Source organism: Mycteria americana, chromosome 12 (genome assembly GCF_035582795.1).
Source record: "Mycteria americana isolate JAX WOST 10 ecotype Jacksonville Zoo and Gardens chromosome 12, USCA_MyAme_1.0, whole genome shotgun sequence".
In the NCBI taxonomy this organism is placed as follows: domain Eukaryota; kingdom Metazoa; phylum Chordata; class Aves; order Ciconiiformes; family Ciconiidae; genus Mycteria; species Mycteria americana.
In genome coordinates, this window is record NC_134376.1 from 17,299,307 (window position 1) to 17,320,414 (window position 21,108).

Here is a 21,108-nt window from a genome sequence, read left to right on the forward strand (position 1 = left end):
TTGGCCTTGCTCTGAGGCTGTTGGAGCAGAGCGCTCCAGAGGCGCCTCCTTCCACCCTACACATCTCTGGTTCCCCTTCAGTTTAGAAGCACAAGCAGCACTGCAGTCAGCTGCGCTGGGTGCAAAGTTGTGGCCGCTGCCCTGCGTGCAGCGGGCTCAAGGGACACGGTTTTGTGGCAGCCGACGTGCGATGGGGCAGGGAGCTGCAGGCTGAGCCGGTGCTCGCACCTTTGGCCAAGGTGCCTCCCGGGATTTTAGCTGGGCCGTGGGGTGGAAGGAGGAGTGCTGCCACGCGTGGCCGGGGCACTGAGATAGCGTGGTGGGTTCGCAGCCCACTGCCACCGAAGTTCCCCTCGGCGGAGCTGCACGCTCCTGCCTGCGAGTGATGTGGTGGAGCCGCTTGCAGAAGAAAGGGGCAGGTCTACGCAGCCAAGGGCTCGGCTGAGCCACTTGTGGCACCGCAGGCTGGGGGAGCGCGGGGGCTCCCTGTGCGTCCCCCTCCCGTGGAGCCGGCTGCGTCCTTCAGCCGGGCTCCAGCTGCCCTCGCCTCACCAGGGTGCTTGGCAGCCCGGCAGAGCCGGCTCACGGGTGCCCTGGCTGGGCTCCCCTGCCCAGCCTCGCGGCTGTGCCTGCGGCACTGCCCGTGGGAAGCAGGCGTTGGCTTGGCTTTGCTGAGGCACTGGCGAGGGGTTTCGGTGGTCCCTGATGTTCCTCTCCCGGCCCAGCTGGCCCCCAGTGGCAGGGGAGGTAGCAGCAGGAACTGCTGCCATCCCTCCTAGCCACAGCGCTTTCCCAGGAGCCTGAAGCACCCTTCCAGCCTCATTTGTGTTACCACTTTTTGGGTTTGGGTGGTTTTTTTTTTTGCTTAGCCACTTTTTACTTAAGCAGGTGTACTGGTTTATACGAGTTTCTTAAGCAACTCAAGCCTCCAGTTTTCCTCGGCACTTGCTTTCTCTGGACCAGACCGAATCTCGCTTTCCCTCCTGACTGCCTGGGACCGATGTTCCCCCCACTTTCTATCCTGCCCGTTACACAACCCAACTCCACTGCTGCAGCACTTGAGCACGTCCCACAGGGAGCTGTGACTGGCCTGTGTGTCCTCCTGCCACCCCCTCCTCTGAGGTGTCAGCCACCTCCCCGCCCGTTATTTATTGAAGAGCATTGTGCTGCCACCATCAGCCTCTCTCTAAACGTCTTCAATTAAACCAAACCTCTTTTCCGAGTCGTTTGTCTCTCTGCGCAGGAGCCTGCCTCTGATCGGCTGCTCGAGCACCTTCACCTGACCTTGCGCTCTGCTGCGATGCGGGGCGACCGCGGGCCCTCTTCACTGGGGCTGGGGTGGCTCCGGCTGGGAGCCGCTGCCGCCCCAGGCCAGGGATCAGCTCGGGGCAGGCAGAGGGGGGACAGGGCAGAGGCTGGAGCAGGGGGAGCAGCTCCTCCAGCACAGAGCCTCCGGTGTTGGAACGGGACTGCTGGCTGGGTGGAGGATTTTACTAAGGCGCAGCTGAAATGCCTCCCTCTGCAGAGACCGGGGCCTCGCACAGCTGCAGCCGCGCAGCTTCAGTGCAGCCAGGCTCCTCGCCGGCTGCCCCAGCAGCGGCTGCAACATGGACGGGACAAATGCCCCCCACGCGCAGCCGGTGCCCGGGAGGTGCCCTGGCACCTGCGGCGGCACAGCCGGCTTCTCCCCAGGCCCCTGCCCGAAGCCCTTGGGTGCACGAGCCATTTTGGAGTAACCCAGCGGCAAAAGCTGCACAACGGTTTGCAGCGGCGCGGCGCCCTGAGCCAGCCCGCACCCTGCCAGCCCCCTCTGCCCCAGCTTCCCCAGCTGAGAGGGGCTGCCCTGGCAGCTCTGGGCCCTGCCCTGCACCTCCAGCTGCTCGCTCTGGCACAGTCCAGCAAGTCACAGGGCGGGGGGCAAAGCCCTGAGGCAGGGGGAACCTACGGGCGCCGCGCTGCCCCGGCCCCTGCGCCCCCAAAGCTCTGGGTCCCCGCAGGCTGCGCGCCGGCAGTCAAGAACGATCCCGGCTGCGAAGCGTTCAGCAAAGCCATTTATTCCACTTTCCTGCTCCCACAGATCTCCAGGTAGAAACCCACACGAGCACTCCCCCATGCCCCAGAGGGAATTCACAGCACGCCACCCCGTCGTGCCGGCACCCCGAACGAGAGCCCGGCCGCACCGCCGCCGGCGGAGGGGAGCTCTTCCACCGACGCTGGCAGAGGTGCTTGACCAGCAGCCCCGTCCCTCAGCTGTGTCCGCTGCAAACACAGCCGCGTCCAAGTCAACGCAGGGCATTTAAAAAATAAGACGTTTTGTTCCTTAAAAATGAAACGGGGACCTGACAGCAGCAGCGCGTCCCTGAAATCAAAGCATAATTCTAGGGCTTCGGCGCCCTCACGTAAGCACGTGAACTCTCTGCAGGGGGCTGTGCAGGTTGATCTGGGAAGCTCGCTAGAGTTTAATGGCCATAAAAATACATAGCTTTCCCCTGCTTCAAACCCAAACCCTCCCGGCTGGGCAGTGGAATCGCGTGGGCAGCAACTGCAGCCAGCGACGGGTCGGAAAGTTAGAAGAAAGTCTCTAGTCTCACCCACTTTTAATCAAGCGCAAACACGGTGGCATCACTCCATCGGCTCAGCCACCGGCTGCTGCGCCACGGCGTCTGCCCCCAGCCCCACCGGCTGCTCCGCCGCCTCGGCCACCGGCGCAGCCGCCAGCTGCTCCGCCACGGCCCCGCTCTCCAGCCCAGCCGCCGGCTGCTCCGCCGCCTCGGCTGCTGCCTGCACAGCGGCCTGGTTCTCTGCCCTATCTGCCAATTCGTTGCCCGTTTTAGCGGGCGCCGCCAGCTCGTTCGCCGGCTTAGCGGCAGGCGCGTTTCCCGTCGCCCCTGCGGCCTGGTCGATGGCCGGCTTCTTCGGCTTCTGCGTGGCAGCCACCGCCTCGGCCAGCTTCTCCTCCGGCACCATGTTCAAGATCTTCAGGGCAAAGAGCAGCTGGAATTTGGCGGTTCCAACAAAGGAGTTGCCCAGGAAGTTGGGCAGCCCGCCCATGCGGTCCTTCTGGGTGTAGAGGGGGACACGGACCATGCCCATCACCTGCAACGGCACGGAGCGCAGCTCAGCAGAGGCCGCGGCAGCACCAGCCCTCCCCGCACCACCCTCTGCCCCCACACCCTCGCCCCAGCACCCCACGGCCCAGGCCCGCCCTGCCCCAGCTGCCAGATCCTGCCCCTCCCTCCCGCAGCGACCCCTGCCCTCGCCTGCCTGCACCCAGCCCCGCTGAAGCCCCTGCGCTGCCCCTGCCCGAGCCCCGCCAGGCCCCTGCTCTCCCTGCCCAGCCCAGCCCAGCCCAGCCCAGCCCTGGCTGCGTTCCCCCTCCTGCCCCTTGGGGGGGATCCCGCTGCCCCAGGCCGCTACAGGGAGCCCCGCTTCCCCCTCCACGCCCTGCCCTGCCTGGGGACACCATGGCTTACCCACGCGTCCCCCTCAACCACAACCCAGGGCCAACCGCCTCCGTTCATGCGGCTGCTGAAACCTGCCGAGCACCTCGCGGGCGCGCGGGGAGACCCTAGCTCTCGCTCTCTCGGGCGTCAGCCGGGCCCAGCTAGCCGGGAGGAAGGCTGCGTCCCGCACTGCCTCCGTGCAAGCCGGGGAGAACTCGGGTTAGAGCAACACATCACCGCACCGAGGGTCACGATTCCGGTCCAGGTTACTCAGCCCGGGGCGGGGGGAGACGCCCACCAGATGCGAGACGGACCTCACCCGCGTCCTGAGGCTGAGCGGGTAAATAGGGCTCTTCCCCACGCGGGCGGTCGCCGGGAAAGGCCGGAGCTCGAGCTCGCTACGCTCCGGAGCCCGAGACACAACCCCAGCCAACAGCCAGACCTCCTAACGCCGGCGCTGCGCGGCGGTGCACGGCACTCGCCGACGGCAGCTCTACATGCGGTGCATTCCCCCGCTGGGCTGCGAGGGACGGCAGCCCAGCAGACCTAGGAGGGAAGCTTCGTCTTCCCTGGGGCTAACGCTCAGACTCTACACACCCCCTCCCTGGATGTCCCACCTCCAGCCCGTGGTCTCGGGAATGCACCGCGCTGATCTCGATGGTATGCAGCTCCTCCAGGGTCAGCTGCCTGGCGTAGAAGTGTGCCACCACGCGATGTGGCCCCTCTGTCAGATGCGAGCACAGATAGTCAGCTTCCGTCAGGCGCACACAGCCCAAACCCAAGCCCAGCACCCGATTCAGACCGTCCTCCAGGGACCAGTAACGGCGATCCACGAACCCCCCGGGAAAGCCCAGCAGTCCGTCAAATCGCATCTGCATCTGCAATAGAGGCGCATGGTGTTAATGGGGCACAGCGGAGCCCCCGGGGGGGGCGAGGGGAGGCGCGGGCGCCCCAGCCCGGCGCCACGGAGGCCTCCGCGGAGGCGGAGGAGCGCGGGGAGGCCTCCCGGCTGCCTCCGGCGCGGCCCTACCAGCTCCAGCGCATCCAGGACCGTTCGCCGACACCGTCTCCGAGAGCTCGCCGCGGCCCTGGGCCGGGGAGCCGCGGCGGATCCGCCCCGGCCGCACAGCCGGGGGTGCCGGGGGCTCACCCCCGGGCTCGGGCTCGGGCCTGAGCCCGGGCCCGCCGCCGCCTCGGCCAAGCCTGAGCTACCGCCCTGCACAGGAACTACCGGACGGCCAGAGCCGCCGCGCCGCCCGCCCGGGCCCGCCCGCCTGCCCGCAGCCCGCCTCCCCCGGAGCCCGCGGCCCGACCCAGCCCAGCCCGGCCCGCCCCAGCCCGAGGGCCCGCCCGCCCGCCCCGCCTGGTCCCGGTCCCGGTCCCGGTCCCGGCCCGGTGTCCCCGTCCCCCCGCCCGCCCCCTCACCAGCACGGCGTAGCGCAGCGGGATGCGGCCGAAGAGCATGCCCGGGTTGGGCGCGTACAGCATGGCGTGGCACGAGTGGCTCCAGCCCGGGCCCAGCCGCATCGCCTCGTACCGCGTCAGCGGCTTCAGCTCGGGCACGCCCGGCACCCCCAGCGTCGGCAGCGGCGGCAGCGCCCCGGCCGCCGGCAGCGCCCCCATGGCCGCCATCGCCCCCATGGCCGCCATCGCCTCGCCGCCCGCCCCGGGAGCCCGCTCCGCGCACGCGCGGCGGCGACGGCGACGAGGAGGGGGCGGGACCCGCCGCCGCGGCAGCCAGTGGCGGCACGCCGCGCGCCGCGGGGCCAATGGGCGCTCGGCGGCGCCCGCCAACCCCCGCGCCCGCCCTCGGCGGGGCGGCCAATGGCGGCGGGCAGCCAATGGGAGCGGGCGCTGCTGCCCGCGTCGCTCGCCGTATTAGGCAACGGCCGCACGCCCCGCTACCAATGAGAGCAAAGCTGGGGGGAGGGGGCGCGCCGCGAAGGGCACGCCGGGAAAGAGGCGGGCGAGGGCAGGAGGCCCCGCCCCTCCGCCGCGCGCAGCCCCGCCCCTCCGCGCCGCGGCCCCCACGGGCGATGCGGCTCCCCCCGCCCCGCCCCGCCCCGAAGCACGGACTCGCGTGGCTGCTCCACGGGTTTATTACTACAAACATAAAGGGGGAGGAGGGGGGGCTCGGCCCGGGACCCGCCGCAGAAGCAGAACAAGGCACACGGCGCGGGCAGGGACCCCCTCCCCGGTTGCAGCGTGGGGCTCCGCGGGGAGGGGGGAGGGGGGGGCGTGGGGGTCAGCCCCTGACGCCCACGGCCCCCCCCCCCCCCCCCCGGTCCCCGCGGAGCCCTGCACCCCGGCAAGGCTCACGGCAGCACCCAGAGGGGCTCGCCGGGGCAGGCCGCAGCTATGTACAGGGGCAGTGACAGCAAAGGGCTGTGCTCGGTGTGTACAAAATATACAACGGTAGTGTCCTTCATCTGCTGCTTTTCACCCCGAAACCTCCCCCCCACCCCACCCCACCCCACCCATCCCACGTAAAAACACGACACCGGCCCCTACCCACCGCCCCCTTCGCCGCCGGCAGGAAACATGCACGTCTTTAAAAAAAGCCAGGCTGTGCCGAAACCGTGTCCAGGCTGCGTCCCCGGGGCGGTGGGCACGGGCCAGCCCCGCTGGGGAGGGGGGAGAGGCTGTGCGTGGGGTCTGGGGTCCGGCGGCAGGGGCAGGGAGGTCCGGCCCCGCTCACGAGAGGCTCTGCTCGTCCTCCAGGTGAAGACACGTCTGCTCGAAGAGAAGGGGCTGCGTGGGACTGCCGGTGCCGCGGCCAGGGAGCGTCTTGGTGAAGTCGGATGAGCCTGAGTGAGGAGAAAGGGGGTTCAGCCCCAACCGTGCCAGCCCTGGGGTCAGACTAAGAGCCCAGGCAGGGTGCTCGGCCCTGGAGAGAGGGCAGCGTGGGCCAAGGCGACCACAACCCCCGCCACCCCCTCCTGCCCTGGACTGACCACGGGAGACAGGGCTGGAGCCCACGAGCTCCATGCCCTCCGCCCCTGCTAAGATGCAGGCTCAGCAAGCACCAGGGGTGGGACGCGGGAGACGAAGGGGACGCAGTATGTGCCGCCAGCCTGCGAGAAGCCAGCACGGACCTGGATGTTCACGGCGCCCACCAGGCAGCAGAGCCCTCACCCGGGAGCCCAGCAGAAGCTGGTGGGGAGGGCCGGGGTTTCTGCTGCCCTGCCTGGGGTCCTGGCACGCAGGGACAGCGGGGACCCCTACGGGGTGCAGGAACGCTGGTGCCAGGAATGGGAACGGAGCCAGGACGGAGCCAGCGGTGCAGGCTGGCTGGTTTGCGGTCCCCTCCTTCCCTGCCCCGAGGGCCAGGATCAGTCCCATCCCCGCTCTCGCCTGGCTGCCGGCCTTCCCAGGAGGGGTCCTGCTGCCCCACACAACAGCGATGCGCAAGAAGAACGAGAAGACGTACCAGCTTACTCCTCTATACCAATAGAGCAGGAATCGGGACCCAGTGCTGCCCAGGACAGGAGGGAGGAAGGCAGACAGAGAGGGAAGGAGACATTAGAGAGGTACTCAGAACAGACTGCAACTCTACGGAAGAAAACAGGCTGCAACAACAGTCGGGGGTGAGGACAGCGCAGCGTCCGCGGCCCTCCCCCCGTGACACTGCCCTGGGGCAGAGGGGTGCCCGCAGTCTCCCAGAAGCCGGCCCAGATGGTTCCCCTCCCTCGGCCGAAAGCAGGAGCCCGGTTTGGGGGCAGGCATGGGAGGCCACTCTCACATAAACTGTGCCATCAAGCGGCCGCAGCCCGGAGAGGAGAAAGGAGGGGAAGGACAGAGACAAAAGGGTGAGGGAGGAGAGAGAAGGGGAGGGCAAGTTACCTCTGTGTTAGCCCCCCTCGCCCACAGCTGGCTCTGCGCACGGGGAGGAAGCGGGAGCCCGAGCTCCGGGCGGGCGCGTTCCTGTCCCATCCCAAGGCTGCCGCACGCCGCCCCGGCTGGGGAGGCTGCCCGCGGTCGGGCTCGCAATCCTCAAACCCCCCAGGCCCCGCAGTGCCTCGAACCGGAGCCGCCAGCGCAGCAGGTCGGCAGCGTGCCTCTGACCCCAACGGCGCGGCCGTTACCTGGCAGGTAGACGTCTACCGGAGGGTCGCTCTCCGGCTGCGTCAGGCTCCTGTGCTCGCTGCAGCTGCCGTCCTGCAGGACGTCTTCGACGGAGGGCGGGCGGCTACCTAGAACCAGCCGAGAGCGCAGCCCCTCAGTCCCCAGACCAGCTCTGCAGGGGCACGCGGCCAGGAGGACGGGTTGAGATCTTCCACGTGAGAAAGCTCCCCGGGCCCCCCCAGCCCTGCGGAGGTCTCAGGAGAGCCGGTCAGACTGGCCCAGGTGACAGTGCCAAAGGGCCACCTCTTCATATGCAGGCTCACGCCCCAAAACGCACCCAGCACTCCTCTCACCCTGTTCTCGTGCCCTCTGGATGCTGCCTGAGCACCAGAGACCCATCCCAAAGACCTGGGGCACGTCCTGCGTGCCCAGTACTGCGGCCATGCTCTCACCGGGACCGCAGTGGTGCACGCAGCCATCTCCCCCTCAGCCGTGCGAGGAGACAGCCCGCGGCATGGAAAGCTCTACTTGCGTAGAGCTTACAGCAAGGAGAGCTGCTTGGCAAATAAACCAGGGAGATTTGATTTTGCTCCCCCACTTCCCAGAAGAGACCCTGGCACCTGTCTCTGGTGAAGCACAGCAGCTCAGAGATGGACTCGGGGCTGGATGTTTCTGAACTTGTATGTTCATTCCCCAGCCGTCCCCGTCCCACCTCAGCAGAGCTGGACACCAAGACAAGGTCTGGCCACCCCCATGGCCGAGTGCACACCTACCCTGCTGCAGGGATGAGGCCTCCTCGATCTCCTCCCCTGCCATGCTCTGTAAAGAGGAACGGCACAGGTTACTTCTGCGGGCCGGAGGCCTTCGCTGCGCTTGTCTCCTGCTCTGGTTTTCTCCCGAGAGCTGTGCTTGGGGCCAGGACTTGTTTCAGGGAGGGAGCAAGGGGCCACCCACCAGCACTGTGGCACCACAGGCCAGGATGGAGGGGTTTTACAGGCAACCGCAGCGGGTGCTGGAAGCCCAGCAAGGCCCAGCTTCCACCCCTGCCCTAAACACTGCTGGGCTTGCCCAGGAAGCTGGGGGAAGGTCAGCTCTGACATGGCTCCAGCCGAGCGGCTTATCCAACGCCCCAGCTCCCCAAAGGGGTGTTAGGGGCACAGGGAGCGGCTACGTCCTTCCCCGCGGAGCCCTACAGGTAAATAAAGGCAGCCGGGACTGTTTGGCTCCGGGCTACTCGTGCTAACAAGCTCCTCTTTACCCTGTCACCGAGGAAGCGATGGCCCTTCACGAGGCACCTCCCGTGTCCCAGAAGAAGCCCCCCCAGAAGAGCTCTGGCTCAGAGCAGCTCCCCAGCAGAGCACAGACTTACTTCTGGAGAGCTGGTCTCTCTCAGGACCAGCTCCCCCCCGCTCAGTGCTGGCTGCGAGTCAAAGTCCTCAGAGAGCTTCTCTTCATCCTCCTCGTGGATTGGGGACGAGGGAGACCGTAGCGTGCTGCGGCAAGAGAAACTCCATTTGCAAGGAGCTGCAGTGCTGCCAGCACCGTGGGCCCTGGCGGATTTGGTGGCAGCAGCTCCCTGTCACCGCTGTCCCTGTCCCTCCACCAGCAGCATAAGCCAACATGCGTGAGCAGGAGCTCGTACTATTGAGCTAAATTCAGCAGGGCCCTCCAGTATCAGCTACACGGAGAACAGCAGCAGCAGAGTTTCTGGGACAGAGCCAAGCAGCGCAGAGCTTCGGCACAGTTAACGCAACTCGGACAAATCTGCCTTTGCGTGGAGAGCAAGTGGCCCAGTGGCCAGCGGCCCTGCTCCTCACACCTTCAGGGGCTCCCTTCCCCGGGGGGAAATTTGGAATGGAGCACAGTGAGGAGTGCCGGGAACAAACCCGGTCTGACCCCATCTGTACGGCCCTGCAAGGGACACGTGAAGGGCACCTGCAGTGGGCTGCCCACTCCACGGCACCCACACCTACGTCCTCCATCACAAGGCCACTAGGGGAGGCTTCAGACAACAACTAAAGCATTTTGTGCTCTGAAATTCAGATCACTTCTTTCTCCATTCTTTTGTTCCCGGGGAACTCCAAGGAAAGCTGAAATCCACAAGGTTTGGATGTCAAATGCAAATTGAGGGACTAACTCTATTGGAAAGGAGACGTTTCCATCCAAAATTTGGATGAAATCTCCCTGTTAAAAATCCTCTTTCTTTTGGTGACAAAGCCAGCCCTTAGGAGGCATAAGCTGGTCACCTCAGGCTGAACACAGGAGCGGTGTCCCAATTCTCTCACGGGCATGAGTACCCGCTGGCCTCCTAAAATGCTGAGTCAGCACTGCTACCAGTGATGGGACCAGCCAGAGCCCTCTCCTGGTTCCCAGTGCGTGTGGCCAGAAGCCCTCAGGGCTTGCAAGAGGAGTGGACCCCTCCGTCCCCATGCTGACCTATCTGGAGACTTGCTCCGCTTGCCCTTTTGGTGGCTGCTCTCCACGGCTCTGTCCATCCCAGCAAGCGGCCGGCTCGCGGGCGGCATCCCATCCACCACACCAGAGTAGTTGATTTCATCATACAGAGGAGCTGACGGGATGGAGGGGGAAACAGAGCGAAGGCCATTCAGCGCTTCCAGCAAGGAAATGGGCTCGTAGCCCGGAGGGATGTTGTCAGAGCTCTGTGGGCGAGAAAGAGAAGGGCACGTTAAGAAACCCTCACCAGGCTGGAAGCCCCTCTAGAAAGGGGAGGCCCTGCGGCAGCCCAGCCCTGCGCCTCCCACACCGCGCTCCCAAGCAGCCCATCCCCACAGCCACCTCGCCAGAGAGCCTCAGCCTCCTTCCCCTGCAACAGCCACACACTCCCTTGGGGTCGTAGCACTGACGGTGCAGGCAAGTTCCCAGAGCAATGCTTGGGAGACTGGGCGTCTCAGCAAGCCGGAACGTGGCTCAGCACCCCCCCGCCACACTGGGAAGCTCTTTCAAGAGCCAGACAAGGAGGGTGAGAACGCAGGTTCCTAACAAAGCTGCTGTAAAATAAGGGGGGGGGTTTGTCCTAAAAGTTCCTCCGATGGTTCAGAGACCCTTCCAGCTCAATAAGCACCCCACTTGTGCTTCGAGCCCTGGTACACGTGACTGTTTCACAGCACCACTAGAGTCACTAAGAGAGTCAAAGGAGGGGACTACGTGTGCATCAGCTGAGAGCTGGTCCTCGGAGCCTACACCGCTTCCACTTCTCCCAGTCTTCTCAGCTGCTAATGCTGTCTCTGCACAGTCACCTCTGCTAAAAGGTAGGAAAGGGATCCCAGAACCACTGACCCTGTCGGGAGGAGGGCAAAACTGCACCAATTCCCACTCCCTCTGTAACTCACTAAGTTGCCAGTCAAAGGGACCCTTGCAAAGCCATTAAATCAACACTGGTTTAACTCCAAAATTCCTCCTGATCATCAAGGTCCTGTGGACTCGGAGATAAATGGGGTTTATGCTGCAACCCAGCAGGTCACAGGCAGCTCAATCCAGCCCACTGCAAGCAAAGAGGCAAGACTGCAGCAGTCCAGGTTTACACTAAAATAAAGCTGTTTCAGCCCTGCGTCCTCAGGGAGGTGATTCTATGTTGTACCTAAGATTTGTACCTATGTTGTACCTATGTTGCTGCTGAGCCTGGCCATGAACTCCTGTAGCTCCTCTGTGCCTGATCTCCCAGCCACATAGCTGCAGATGAGCCTGCCCAGCAACCTGTTCCAACCCAGCCACTAATTTGGGGTGAATTATTGCTGAAGTGACTCACTTGTGGTAACAGAAGGAGCTAGCTCTGACGGGGAGGAAAGAACGAGTGGCACCCGGGGTCAAGCATCAACCCACATCCCCTAAGTATTGGTCTTGTGATGATTATGAGCTTGTGCTGAAGACCACAGCTGGTGAGTGCAAGATAACCAAGTCAGCTGAACAAGGAATCGGTTCACAGTTGCTGCCACCTGTAGGCGGTGGGGCCAAAAGCCATCTCCACAAAAACATTCCATTTCCAGACAGCAGCTCGGAGGTGCTATTTTGTGGACAGAAAAGTCAGGGAGACAAAACCCCCTGGATTGTGTGTTTGGGACATTTTCTCCTGGCTGTGTAGACCAAGGCCTGAGGGTTCAAAGGCTGCTCATTTTGGTCTGCTGTAGTGAAAGCTCAGGTTCTGTGGCACAGCTCAGAGGCTGGAGGAGGATTTCTCAGCCAATGGCTACAACACCCTCGCTGCAAATTACTGAGCTTTCAAACGACGCTAAGAGACACTGCTCTCTCCTGGGACGCTTACCGCTACACCACCCATAGAGCCCACTGCTCCAGCAGGAGTACTGCTAGTCGCTGCAGGAGGCTCGCAGAGAGCCAGGGTCATGCCAAGCTTGCAACAGCCTCATTACCTGAACCCAGCCTCAGGTTTTCTCCAAACCTGACAAGTGCAGCGAGCCACATTCCTCGTACGGCCGAGCATCTAGGCTGGCTTGAGCAAAAGAAAACTGCAGCCTCCTAGATACCAATGACAGCCGTAGCTGCATTTGATGGGAGTACACAAAGAGGACACAAACAGACCCCTCCTGGCCTGGGAGCCTCCCTCACCTTTCCCCTTCCCCCTTCCCAGGTCCTGGTCCCCCACAATTGCCATTCATGCTGTCCCCAGCACGGCATTCCAGCTACACACTTTCACACCAACTTGGAGAGTCCCCAACAAAACAAGCTCCATCCTTCCTGTTTCTGTAAAAGCAAAACCGCCCATTGCAAACCAGTGTTCCTGAATGCAAGACCTGGTCCAACTGTGCCTATTTGCCTACCTCTACATCCCACCACCGGGGTGGAAACCACAACAAGGTGTGCCCAGGCCAAACTGCCAAGGGGATGAGACAAGTGCAAGGAAGCTTTTGGGTGAGCCAAGGGGACAGCAGCTTGCCCACAGTCCTACAAAGCTATGAAAGTGTCTTGGCCAGGAACTATAAAGCAGCCAGGCTCAGGCTTGGGGACAGTCCCTGAGAGTCAGTGTCAGACCCCTGTGGCAAGCTGCTTCCATCTTGCTCACTCCTCTGCACGCACACCAGGGAGGTTAGTGATCGTCCGTGCAGGGTGTGAGCGTCTCACCGCTAACACGGAGGCAGCACGTGGAGTGTCGCAGCCTGTGCAGGGGCACGAGTCAAACCCAGTGTGTTAGCAAGCCCTCGCATGTGTAACACTCCCACGTGCTAGTGACATCGCTGGCAAAGAATTGCTGTAGGAGCCAAATACAACCAAGTCCACTTACTGTTTCCCTTCTAGGTTTCCTGCTGGGCAGGGAGACAGTGCTCACTTTAAGGGGTTTAAAGGGACACTGTCAAGAGAAAACCATGTTTTAAAGAAGTTGTTTCTTGAGGTTAGTGACACAAAGAGACACACAGCATCTCCTCACCTCGCTTCAGGTGACAGCACCTGCTTCCTCTACACACCACGCTCTGCTTCACAAGAACCCTCGGGGTTTCTCCCCTGCCCTATTTCTTAGCCCCAGTTGAAGGCAGCAGGGCTACAGAGGGCAGATGGATAAAACCAGGCTTTTTCTGTGGCAGTATCTTTCTGTTCCCATGAAAGTCCGTAAGATGATCTAGATGCAGATCTCCCTCTCCTCACTCTGATCTCATGTCTTGCCAGAGCCAGCTGTGCAACAGCACTGCTCAGGCAAGGAGCTGCTGCCCTCACCGCACCGGGGACGTGCGACCGGGCCCCAAGGCCACCAGCACCACACTTTCCATCCCACGCTCCCTCAGCTGCCTGCTGAGACCCTGATCACTCAGGGAGGCTGGCACAAAGAGGCCTTTCTGCTACCATGCTGGGAACCCCGATGCCAAGGGCATTTCATGAGAGCATGCTGCCACACAGATGTGCGTGCAATTCAAACTGTAACTCCCCCCAGTATCCCAGCTCCCACCCTGTCATGCCCAGAGTCTGCCACTTTTCTGCTGGGACAGGCCCCGAGAAACTTCTCAGACTGAGGTTTCTGTGGATTTGTTTCCTCCAAAAGACAGGAGGGCACTTGGCTAAAACCAGTCATATTACTAATCCACAAGAGGAGAGCTCCTGGCTGTCTAGCAGGGTTGACAAGAGAGGCTGCACTGCTCAGGAAGACCTCACTCCAAGGCCTGCGTGCACCTCCTGAGGTCCCAGGGACGCCAGCCATCAGGCCGAGCAACTCGTGCATGCCCAAGCTGCCCGCTCAGGCTGAGACCAACGCTCAGGCTTTGTACACTGGGTTGCGAGATACTTACAGAGTGCTCGTCATGGTCGACACTCTGTGCCAAGACAGGGCTGAATGACACCGGCGACAGAGCTCCTGGCTTCTTCCTCACAGCCCGGATCTGCAGCAGGGCGCGGAAGGCTAGGAGAGAACAGCAGGCAGGTGACCATGCGGGCCAAACAGGACCAGGCTATGCCAGACACAACTCAGCTCACCACAGACACACCGTCGGCACGGGGGAGCTCCCCCGTGTGCATGGGGAGCAGGCCATGGAGCACACCAAAGCCAAGCACTATGGTCTGCCTTCTAGTTGGTCGGTCTATACTGGGGAGAGATCTGCTGGCCAAAAAAGTCTGGGTACACGTAGCCCTTGCAGAGAACAGGCGCTGCCTGCTCCGGTACAGTCATTGTACAGAGGTGCTTCAGGCCTGATACTGTACAACACAGTAAGAAAAACATGAGCCGGGCCTCAGGCAGCACACTGCAAGCTACAGAACGATGGGGGACCTCATGCAAAACCACTTTGGGTTAATTCAGACCCCACAAGTCTCAGCTGGCGCTGGAAGCATCGCTCCTGCCATCGGCTGCTCACTCACTGGCCAGCACTACGGCGGTGAGAGGCTCCGCAACAGCTGCAAACCCAGCCAGAGGGTTAGTGGCTGAACTCCTGTCTCCGGCACAGCGATCCCTTGGTCCTCCCACCACAACAGCTTTGATCTCCACTCCCTGCCCACAGTCCCATTTTCTATCTGCAGATCTTTAATATTGTTAGTTCCTCTGTGCCAAGGGCGCACATGAATGAGCCAGACATCTGTTCTGATGCAGCTGTAAGAACTTGCTCGTACATAAGGAAAAGCCCAGGCATTTCTTGTTGCACCCAGCTGCTTGCAAGATCAGCCTAGAGCCAGAGGAGAGAGGTGCAAATCTATCCTCACTGCCTCTGCACTCCCCAGAAGCACACTCCCAGGAAGTCTGACATGGGGGGCACTTTCCAAACAAATACAGCCTACTCCGCTGCAGCATGCAGATGAGGTAATGCTGTTCCTGTGTTTTAAGTTGTGCTACTTATAGTCAAAGCTGTCTGGCATTTCCTCTGATAAGATCTTGCTTTTGGTTACTGCATCTTTGCAAGTTTGAACTGTTTAGACTTAATTTCTCAGGCCAAACATCTGTCTTAGGCTCTTTTTTCTTTTCCTGAGAGGTATCAATTAGAAACAATCAAATACCTCAGAGACCAAGCACAGGGTAAGACACACGATCTATCTGTTCGAGCAAAAACATAGGAATTTTCTCAAGAGACTCTTATGCCTCTGTGCTTTTGAGAAAGACATTTCTCAAAAATGTCTTTTTCAGCAAGTGCTGCCTGAGTGTCAGAAGGGGTATTTCATTTTTTCCATCTTTTGGGAGCTGAGCAATGCAGGCGTTAAGCAGACACTCCTAATTCTCCTGGCAAAGCAAAGGACTCCAAACTGACGGTTATCTCAACTCTGCCTCCCTGGTGAAGTCAAAGTAAGGTTGTCAGAGCGGAAAGGAAAAAAAAAATCATGCTAGGTACTTGGAAAGCCCTCCGGTGGGGCTGGCTGCTCTCTTGGCCAGATACTCTCAGGATAAAGCTTCTACGTCCCCTCCTTTGGGGGATTTTCCATCTTCTTCACCAAAACACACGAACTGCCTACATGGCATGGCTCAGAGCACCTGCACCTTCAGATCCATCCCAGGGAGAGGGCAAGTGGCCAGGGAGACAGCGGACAAAAGGCCATTCTCCCATGTGCTCTCCTCCTTCCCTGTTCGAGGACAGTTATTTTAGGTGCCAGGAATCTCCAGATGCCAGTGAGAGCAGCAGCACGTTTGATGCTGAGCCTTGGAGTGGGGTATATAAAATACACGCTCCCTCTCACACCCTGTACTGACTTAACAGGAGCCCAGGAGGAAGAAAGATGCCCTTGTTTCCTGGGCACATACTCACGCAGCCTGCAGATGGGGCAGTTGTTGGCCTGGTAGCGCAGGGTGTCAGCGCAGGAATTGCACAGACAGAGGTGTCTGCAGGGTAGAATGAGGGTGTCGCGGAGGTCCGACAGGCAAACCACACACTCGTTGCTGTTGTCGCTGTTCTCGTCATCTGAAGGCTGCAATGAGAGGCAAGGCGTTGGCATGTGAATTGAAAGGGCCACGCCGAACTGCCAAGGGACTCCGGAGCCTGGGGAAATTTCCCACCCAAAAGTCTGCGAGAGAGCTGGCATCCTCCTTCCGCAGCTCTCAGCTGGGGTTTCTCAAGGAGAGCAAGCTCCAGCCCACACAGCCCTGCTACGGACACTGCTCCCTCTCAGGGCTCTGCTCCGAGCTCACGAAAGGCCAGAGACCAGGGCACTGTACTGTGAATCCACGGCATAGCTGTCCCTCCCCAGAGCTAGGCTGTGTGGAGAGGGGAGCCCCTTTGGGGTAGGGATCCCCTCGGCTGAGGAGGACCAAGAACAAGCTCCTGCCTGCCAGCCTGGTGGCTCCCAGGGGGAGCAGGGAAGTGGGCTCTTTGGCAGTTCAGCCTTTCTGCCCCGTGTCCATAGAGAGAGAGCAGCCCCAAAAGGAGCTGCTTGCTGACTGTGGCAGGCAGCAGGTCAGGCTGCCCGCGGGCTGGACAGGAGGAGACACTCCAGCCATGTCTAGCCCAGTTTCCACAGGTCCTCTGAACAACCAATGGAGTGAGTGGTTCTCCTGCCACATCACCTTCACCAGTCTCCTGTGCTGGCACAAGCTTTGATGCAGCAGCAGGAGAACCAGCCTGGGACGCTCACCTGCTCACAGCTACCCTAGTAAAAAGGTCCGTGTGAACCCATTCAACATGAACATGCATCACACCAGTCTTTCCGTCACTCAGAGCCCCACAGATTGGATTAGACACACCAAGCAAGCTGTTGCTGGGAGGAGAAACCCACTCTCCAACCACAAGAGCTCTCTTCACTGACACCCGAGAACCCCCCCAGTCTCCCCACCGATGCCACAGAAGTTACGCCAGAGCCCACCAAACTGATGACGCGGCGTGGGCCACCCTCCACCTTTGCCTGTTCCCATTTCATGAGACCCCTTTGGTCACCAGGGCTAACACATGCCAGACCACGGGCAACCTTGGTGTAAACTGCAACATACAGCATCTGCTGCTGCCACATCCACACCCGGCCTGCTGACTATGCCAGCAAAAGGCTGCAAGCCCGTCTGCCCCATCACATGCACTCCTCATCTATTTTGGGAGGTAGGGAGGGTAGGCTTTTTACTTTCCTATTCATGTGGTTTGCTAAGAATACTAGGAAGAACAAAAATGGCCCCAGGCCACTTGTCTGATGGGCCACAAATGTGTGATTGCTGGATCAAGAGAATCATCACAAGACCCTGGAGGACCCAAACAGAAGCCTTCAATCCTCTTAAAGAGATCCTGTGCAAGAAAAATCTTCGAAAAGACTTCTCCCTCCTGCCTCTTCAGGCGCTACCTGTTGGCACAGGCAGATAGAGATCACAGGATGCTTTGGGCAGGACACTGCATTTCTTGGAGAGGAAATCCTGCTTGTCTTACTCTTTGGCCACTCCTCTGTTTGCAAATCACGCACTACACGCACCAGAGCGGTCTGAGCCTGAGGCCAGCACTTGGTACACTCTGCAGCCCAGGTGGCAGCAAAGGGCAGCTCTACATAAGGCTGCAGCAAGCATAAAGCAGTCACATAATCTGCATGGGGCTCTGCGGCAAGCTGGGATTCAGCAGAAGCTCCTGCCTGAAGATGGGCAATGTTTCTGGTTGAGGCATTTGCATATACATCTCTTAGTGATGCTGTGCTCCCTCTTGCTGGGGGATGCAGGCTGCTCTCCAGACACCGGCAAGCCCTAGAGAGCTCAGTTCCCTGCAATGCTATGGGAACGTGCAGTCCCCCCATTAAAAAAAAAAAATAAAACAACACGCCCCCCAACAAACAGGAGACGATGAAGGAGCCGCAGGAGCAAAGTACAGACACACCAGGCACAAGGCAGGCCTTGACTGCAGAGAGGCAGTGACATGGAGTGCTGCACCAGGGGGAAGATTTCAGAGGAGCCTGGGAGGCAATGCTCATTTACAATCAATGAGAAAAAAAAAAAAGATACTCTTGGCTGGGCAAACTGGGAAGCACCTAGACTGGCCAGCAGCCTCAGGGCACCCAAAGCAGCAGCTGACACTGGCCCACTGTCTCTACAAGCCCTAAAGATCAGTGCTCTGCACCATGGGGCACTGATATCCTTCTCTCCCAGCAATTCCAGCCCCAGGGAATATCCTCAAGAGCCTCATGCTATCTAAAATTATCTCAGCACGACTCCACTGACTGATTGGGCCTTACAACCGTGAGGACCTGCCATCCCAGGGCTTCTTCAGTGCCTGCACACAGACTTGACAGTCATTCTGGAAAGCATCTCCACATTGCCCTCCCAAGCCCCACAGTTAGGCTCAAAAGCAGAAGGTGCAGGCTGGAAACCCACGGCTCAGGGAGCAGGAGCCCCCTGAGCACCTTTACCTTGGTCTCTTGGTTGTTTTTGTTCTCGATGCCGTAGATCTCCTGAAGCAGATAGCTCACCCGGTCAACCTAGGGAAGAAGACAACAGTTGGAGTGCCAGCTGTTTTGTCGTTGCTGCTTCGTGATCACCTCCCCTCCCTCCCTGTGTCAAAATGGCCATGTTACACCCATGGCAGCCAGCTCCCCTAGAGCCACACAAAAAAATTAACAGAAATAAATATTGCAAAGGATAGCTGGGAGAATGAGTCTCTCCTTGCTCAAAAAGTGGTGCCCATCCCGTCCGGTCTGAGCAGGGAGCCCAACTGACCACTTTTGTCACTATCAAAATAATCTAGAAAACGAGTACTCTGCTTGTCTCGGAGATCAACAGGGAACATGCACCCATAGCTCAAATAAACCCGAGGCAATAGCCTTCCACAGTCCTTTCCTTCTGTGAAGTACTGCTTAACTTTAACCAAGATGAACTTCCAGCCATCTTTGTAACCTCAGGAGATGTGCTGTGCCAACAGCTCGTGGCTGCGCATCACTTCCCTGTTCATCACCTGGGAGCATAAGGTCAAGCTACTGAAGACAGACAAACCATCTCCCTTAGCATGAGAAGCACTCGAGGGACAACATTAGTGCAGTGTCATTTATTACCACCTCCAGGCCCTTGGTGGCATCTCTAAACTGGGGTGTGTGGTGGCAGAAAGTGCTCTAGGCACAGTGGAAGTTGCTCACAGCCCCAAACCTGGGACATACTCCTCGGAGCCATGGCTTTATGCAAACGCTGGCAGCTGCCTGCAAACTCCCCCAAGCAGCTGAATTAAAGCACTGAGGCAAGGAAGACTGACGGTTCCAGTCCCAGCAAGGCAAGCCCCCTCTGCACTGCGGGGTGTTCTCCCCTGTTCCCTAGCTTAGCCAGCAAGTACAGCACGAGACTCTTAGAGCTGTGAGGAGCAGCCTCTACATGGATGCACAAAGATACTGGTCCCCCGAGATCTGGTGCTGCACAGCAGCTTCCCCAGAGCAGGGCGCGTTCCTCTGCTCAAAACCCCGCAACAGGTAAAAGGGTGAAGGGGTTGCAAGGTATCAAACTGACACATCTCGCAAATAGGGGAAGGAAATGCTTTCTTGCCATCTTCAGGAACTGTCCAGTTGACACCATGCAGTGAAGCCAAGCCACCGGGAACCCAGTGCTTCAACAGCTCATCAATCCCAGGGCTTTTGGCGTTTCCGTGTGTAATTGGTCTCTCTCCTCTCCTTTTGTCAAGCCAGGTGCTCAGAAGAGCAATGGCTTTGCCATGGGATTTCAGCGCAGAAGTCATCACATGCCAAGATGGGGGCAGGAGCTAGTTATAGCCAGCCTGTTTGCCAGTTTAGAAATGCTCTGAGCTGGGACGCAGCAGCTTTAACAAACTAATTCCAGAGTCTCCCTGTTTAACTCGGCGTGCAGCTTACAGACAATCTGTTCTAGGCCTGCATTTCACGGCAATGAGGTCAGCTGTTGGACTGCTGAGCAAAGCCCTCTGCAGCGGCTCACAACTCACACCCAGGAAGTTTGGGAACAATTATGTGGGAGATGTCCTTTTGTAACTTGACATTTCAAAGAGAGTCTTGTCACAGCACCCTAACTCCTTGGAGGATCATGATGAGCGACAGCGAGTGCAGAAGTGGTCAGCTCAAAGCAAAGAAGAGGTCACGAAGGAAGAGACCAAAGCCTCTGCAGGAGTCTGCGTTCGTTTTAACCGCTTGCCTCTAAAAATCCCAAGAAGCTCATGTCCCAGTAGAAAACAGGTGAGCAGTGCAACATGGCTCTTACTAGAAAGATCTCTAGGTTTTAAAAGAGTAGGAATAAATAAGAAGGAGTAGGTGGTTGTACACAATGCAGTCCTTCACCTTCACACTTCTCCAACCTATCCTGCACCACATCATGCTTCCAAAGGCTTCTGTTTCTATATACAGCCTCAGCTGATGCACACAGGAGCCACCGGCCAAGTCCAGGTCATGTTTTTTTGCTGATCCATCTGTTTGCATTCATCCATGTTGAATTCCTTTAAATAGGTTGGTACATACATTATAACTGATCTCAGCTGAGAGAACAAAGCAGTTCAGCTCATTAGCTGCTGCTTCCTGCTCTCAAAGACCTTTAGAGATCGATGCACGCAAAAGGTACCTGGGAATCCTGGCACTGGCAAGGAGGGGAAGGCAAAAAGAAAAGCAGCGATGGAGAAGAATGTACAATGTTATACTGCAGACATATACTGTATACCTCTGCTCTATGCTCTTATGGGTGCAGATGCTATCTGTTTCAGTGGTACTGTGTGTTCTTCTAGCAAGAGCTTGTATAGAGCCTTCTATTTTAAAAGCCATGAGAGAGAACATATAAGCATTTTACAAACTGCCAATAAAAAAAAGTACCCACAACCAAACACTGAGTAGGAAGGTTACACTCTCTGCCAGTAAAGACAGACAAGCACACACTGTTTCACTGCAGAAGTCAGCTAACCATACTGTGGTAGGGTGGGAACTTCCCTAGAGAGCACTTCCAGCAAGACAGCCCTCCATCTGGGGAGTCCAGAGGGCTAAATGGAGAATGGTACACACTGCCTTAGTGTTCACAGTAACCCAACGCTGACTCAGAGAGCGCACAGCCATGTAAGCGCTGTTTAAAAAAGAAAAAGTCCCCCCCCAAAAACCCACAAGCAAGATAAATGAGTGGCTTTTCATCAGCTCGCAAATGCTCTTCTCTGGTCAGAAGAATATGTGAGAAAGAGGCACCGCTGGCATCACACTGCTCTGCTCCCTCAGCGCTCAGGCAGCCTCTTCCAGCACAGCGCACAAGCTCTCCCTTCAGAGGCACGGCTCTTCTGGATGT

General features: G+C 59.3%; 2 protein-coding genes across 8 annotated transcripts in view; both read right to left on the bottom strand.

Moving 5' to 3' along the window:
* Window positions 1–2,038: 2,038 nt before the first annotated feature.
* On the bottom strand, window positions 2,039–5,150 carry NUDT16L1 (nudix hydrolase 16 like 1). Of its 3 annotated transcripts, XM_075515641.1 has the most exons (4): window positions 4,869–5,147; window positions 4,246–4,321; window positions 4,061–4,167; window positions 2,039–3,096 (listed from the first exon to the last, which is right to left on the bottom strand). In XM_075515641.1, the coding sequence occupies exons 1-4, from the start codon at window positions 5,091–5,093 to the stop codon at window positions 2,623–2,625; spliced, it is 882 nt and encodes a 293-aa protein (XP_075371756.1). In that variant the 5' UTR covers window positions 5,094–5,147; the 3' UTR covers window positions 2,039–2,622. The 3 variants fall into 3 exon arrangements, with proteins under 3 accessions (XP_075371756.1, XP_075371758.1, XP_075371757.1); XM_075515643.1 differs by having other exon boundaries at window positions 4,061–4,321; window positions 4,869–5,139; XM_075515642.1 differs by lacking the exons at window positions 4,061–4,167; window positions 4,246–4,321 and having other exon boundaries at window positions 4,869–5,150.
* Window positions 5,151–5,714: 564 nt separating this feature from the next.
* MGRN1 (mahogunin ring finger 1) overlaps window positions 5,715–21,108 on the bottom strand; it is a 62,825-nt gene continuing 47,431 nt past the window's right edge. For 2 of the 5 annotated variants that reach the window (XM_075515637.1, XM_075515635.1), the window contains 8 exons: window positions 18,252–18,320; window positions 15,692–15,851; window positions 13,757–13,866; window positions 9,945–10,168; window positions 8,878–9,001; window positions 8,278–8,327; window positions 7,536–7,632; window positions 5,715–6,269 (listed from right to left, as the gene is read on the bottom strand). In XM_075515637.1, the coding sequence (XP_075371752.1) occupies window positions 6,138–6,269; window positions 7,536–7,632; window positions 8,278–8,327; window positions 8,878–9,001; window positions 9,945–10,168; window positions 13,757–13,866; window positions 15,692–15,851; window positions 18,252–18,320 (966 nt within the window). In that variant the 3' untranslated portion in view covers window positions 5,715–6,137. Of the gene's footprint in view, window positions 6,270–6,873; window positions 6,919–7,528; window positions 7,633–8,277; window positions 8,328–8,877; window positions 9,002–9,944; window positions 10,169–12,762; window positions 12,829–13,756; window positions 13,867–15,691; window positions 15,852–18,251; window positions 18,321–21,108 lie in introns of all 5 variants that reach the window. The other 3 variants (XM_075515638.1, XM_075515640.1, XM_075515636.1) reach the window with 3 other exon arrangements.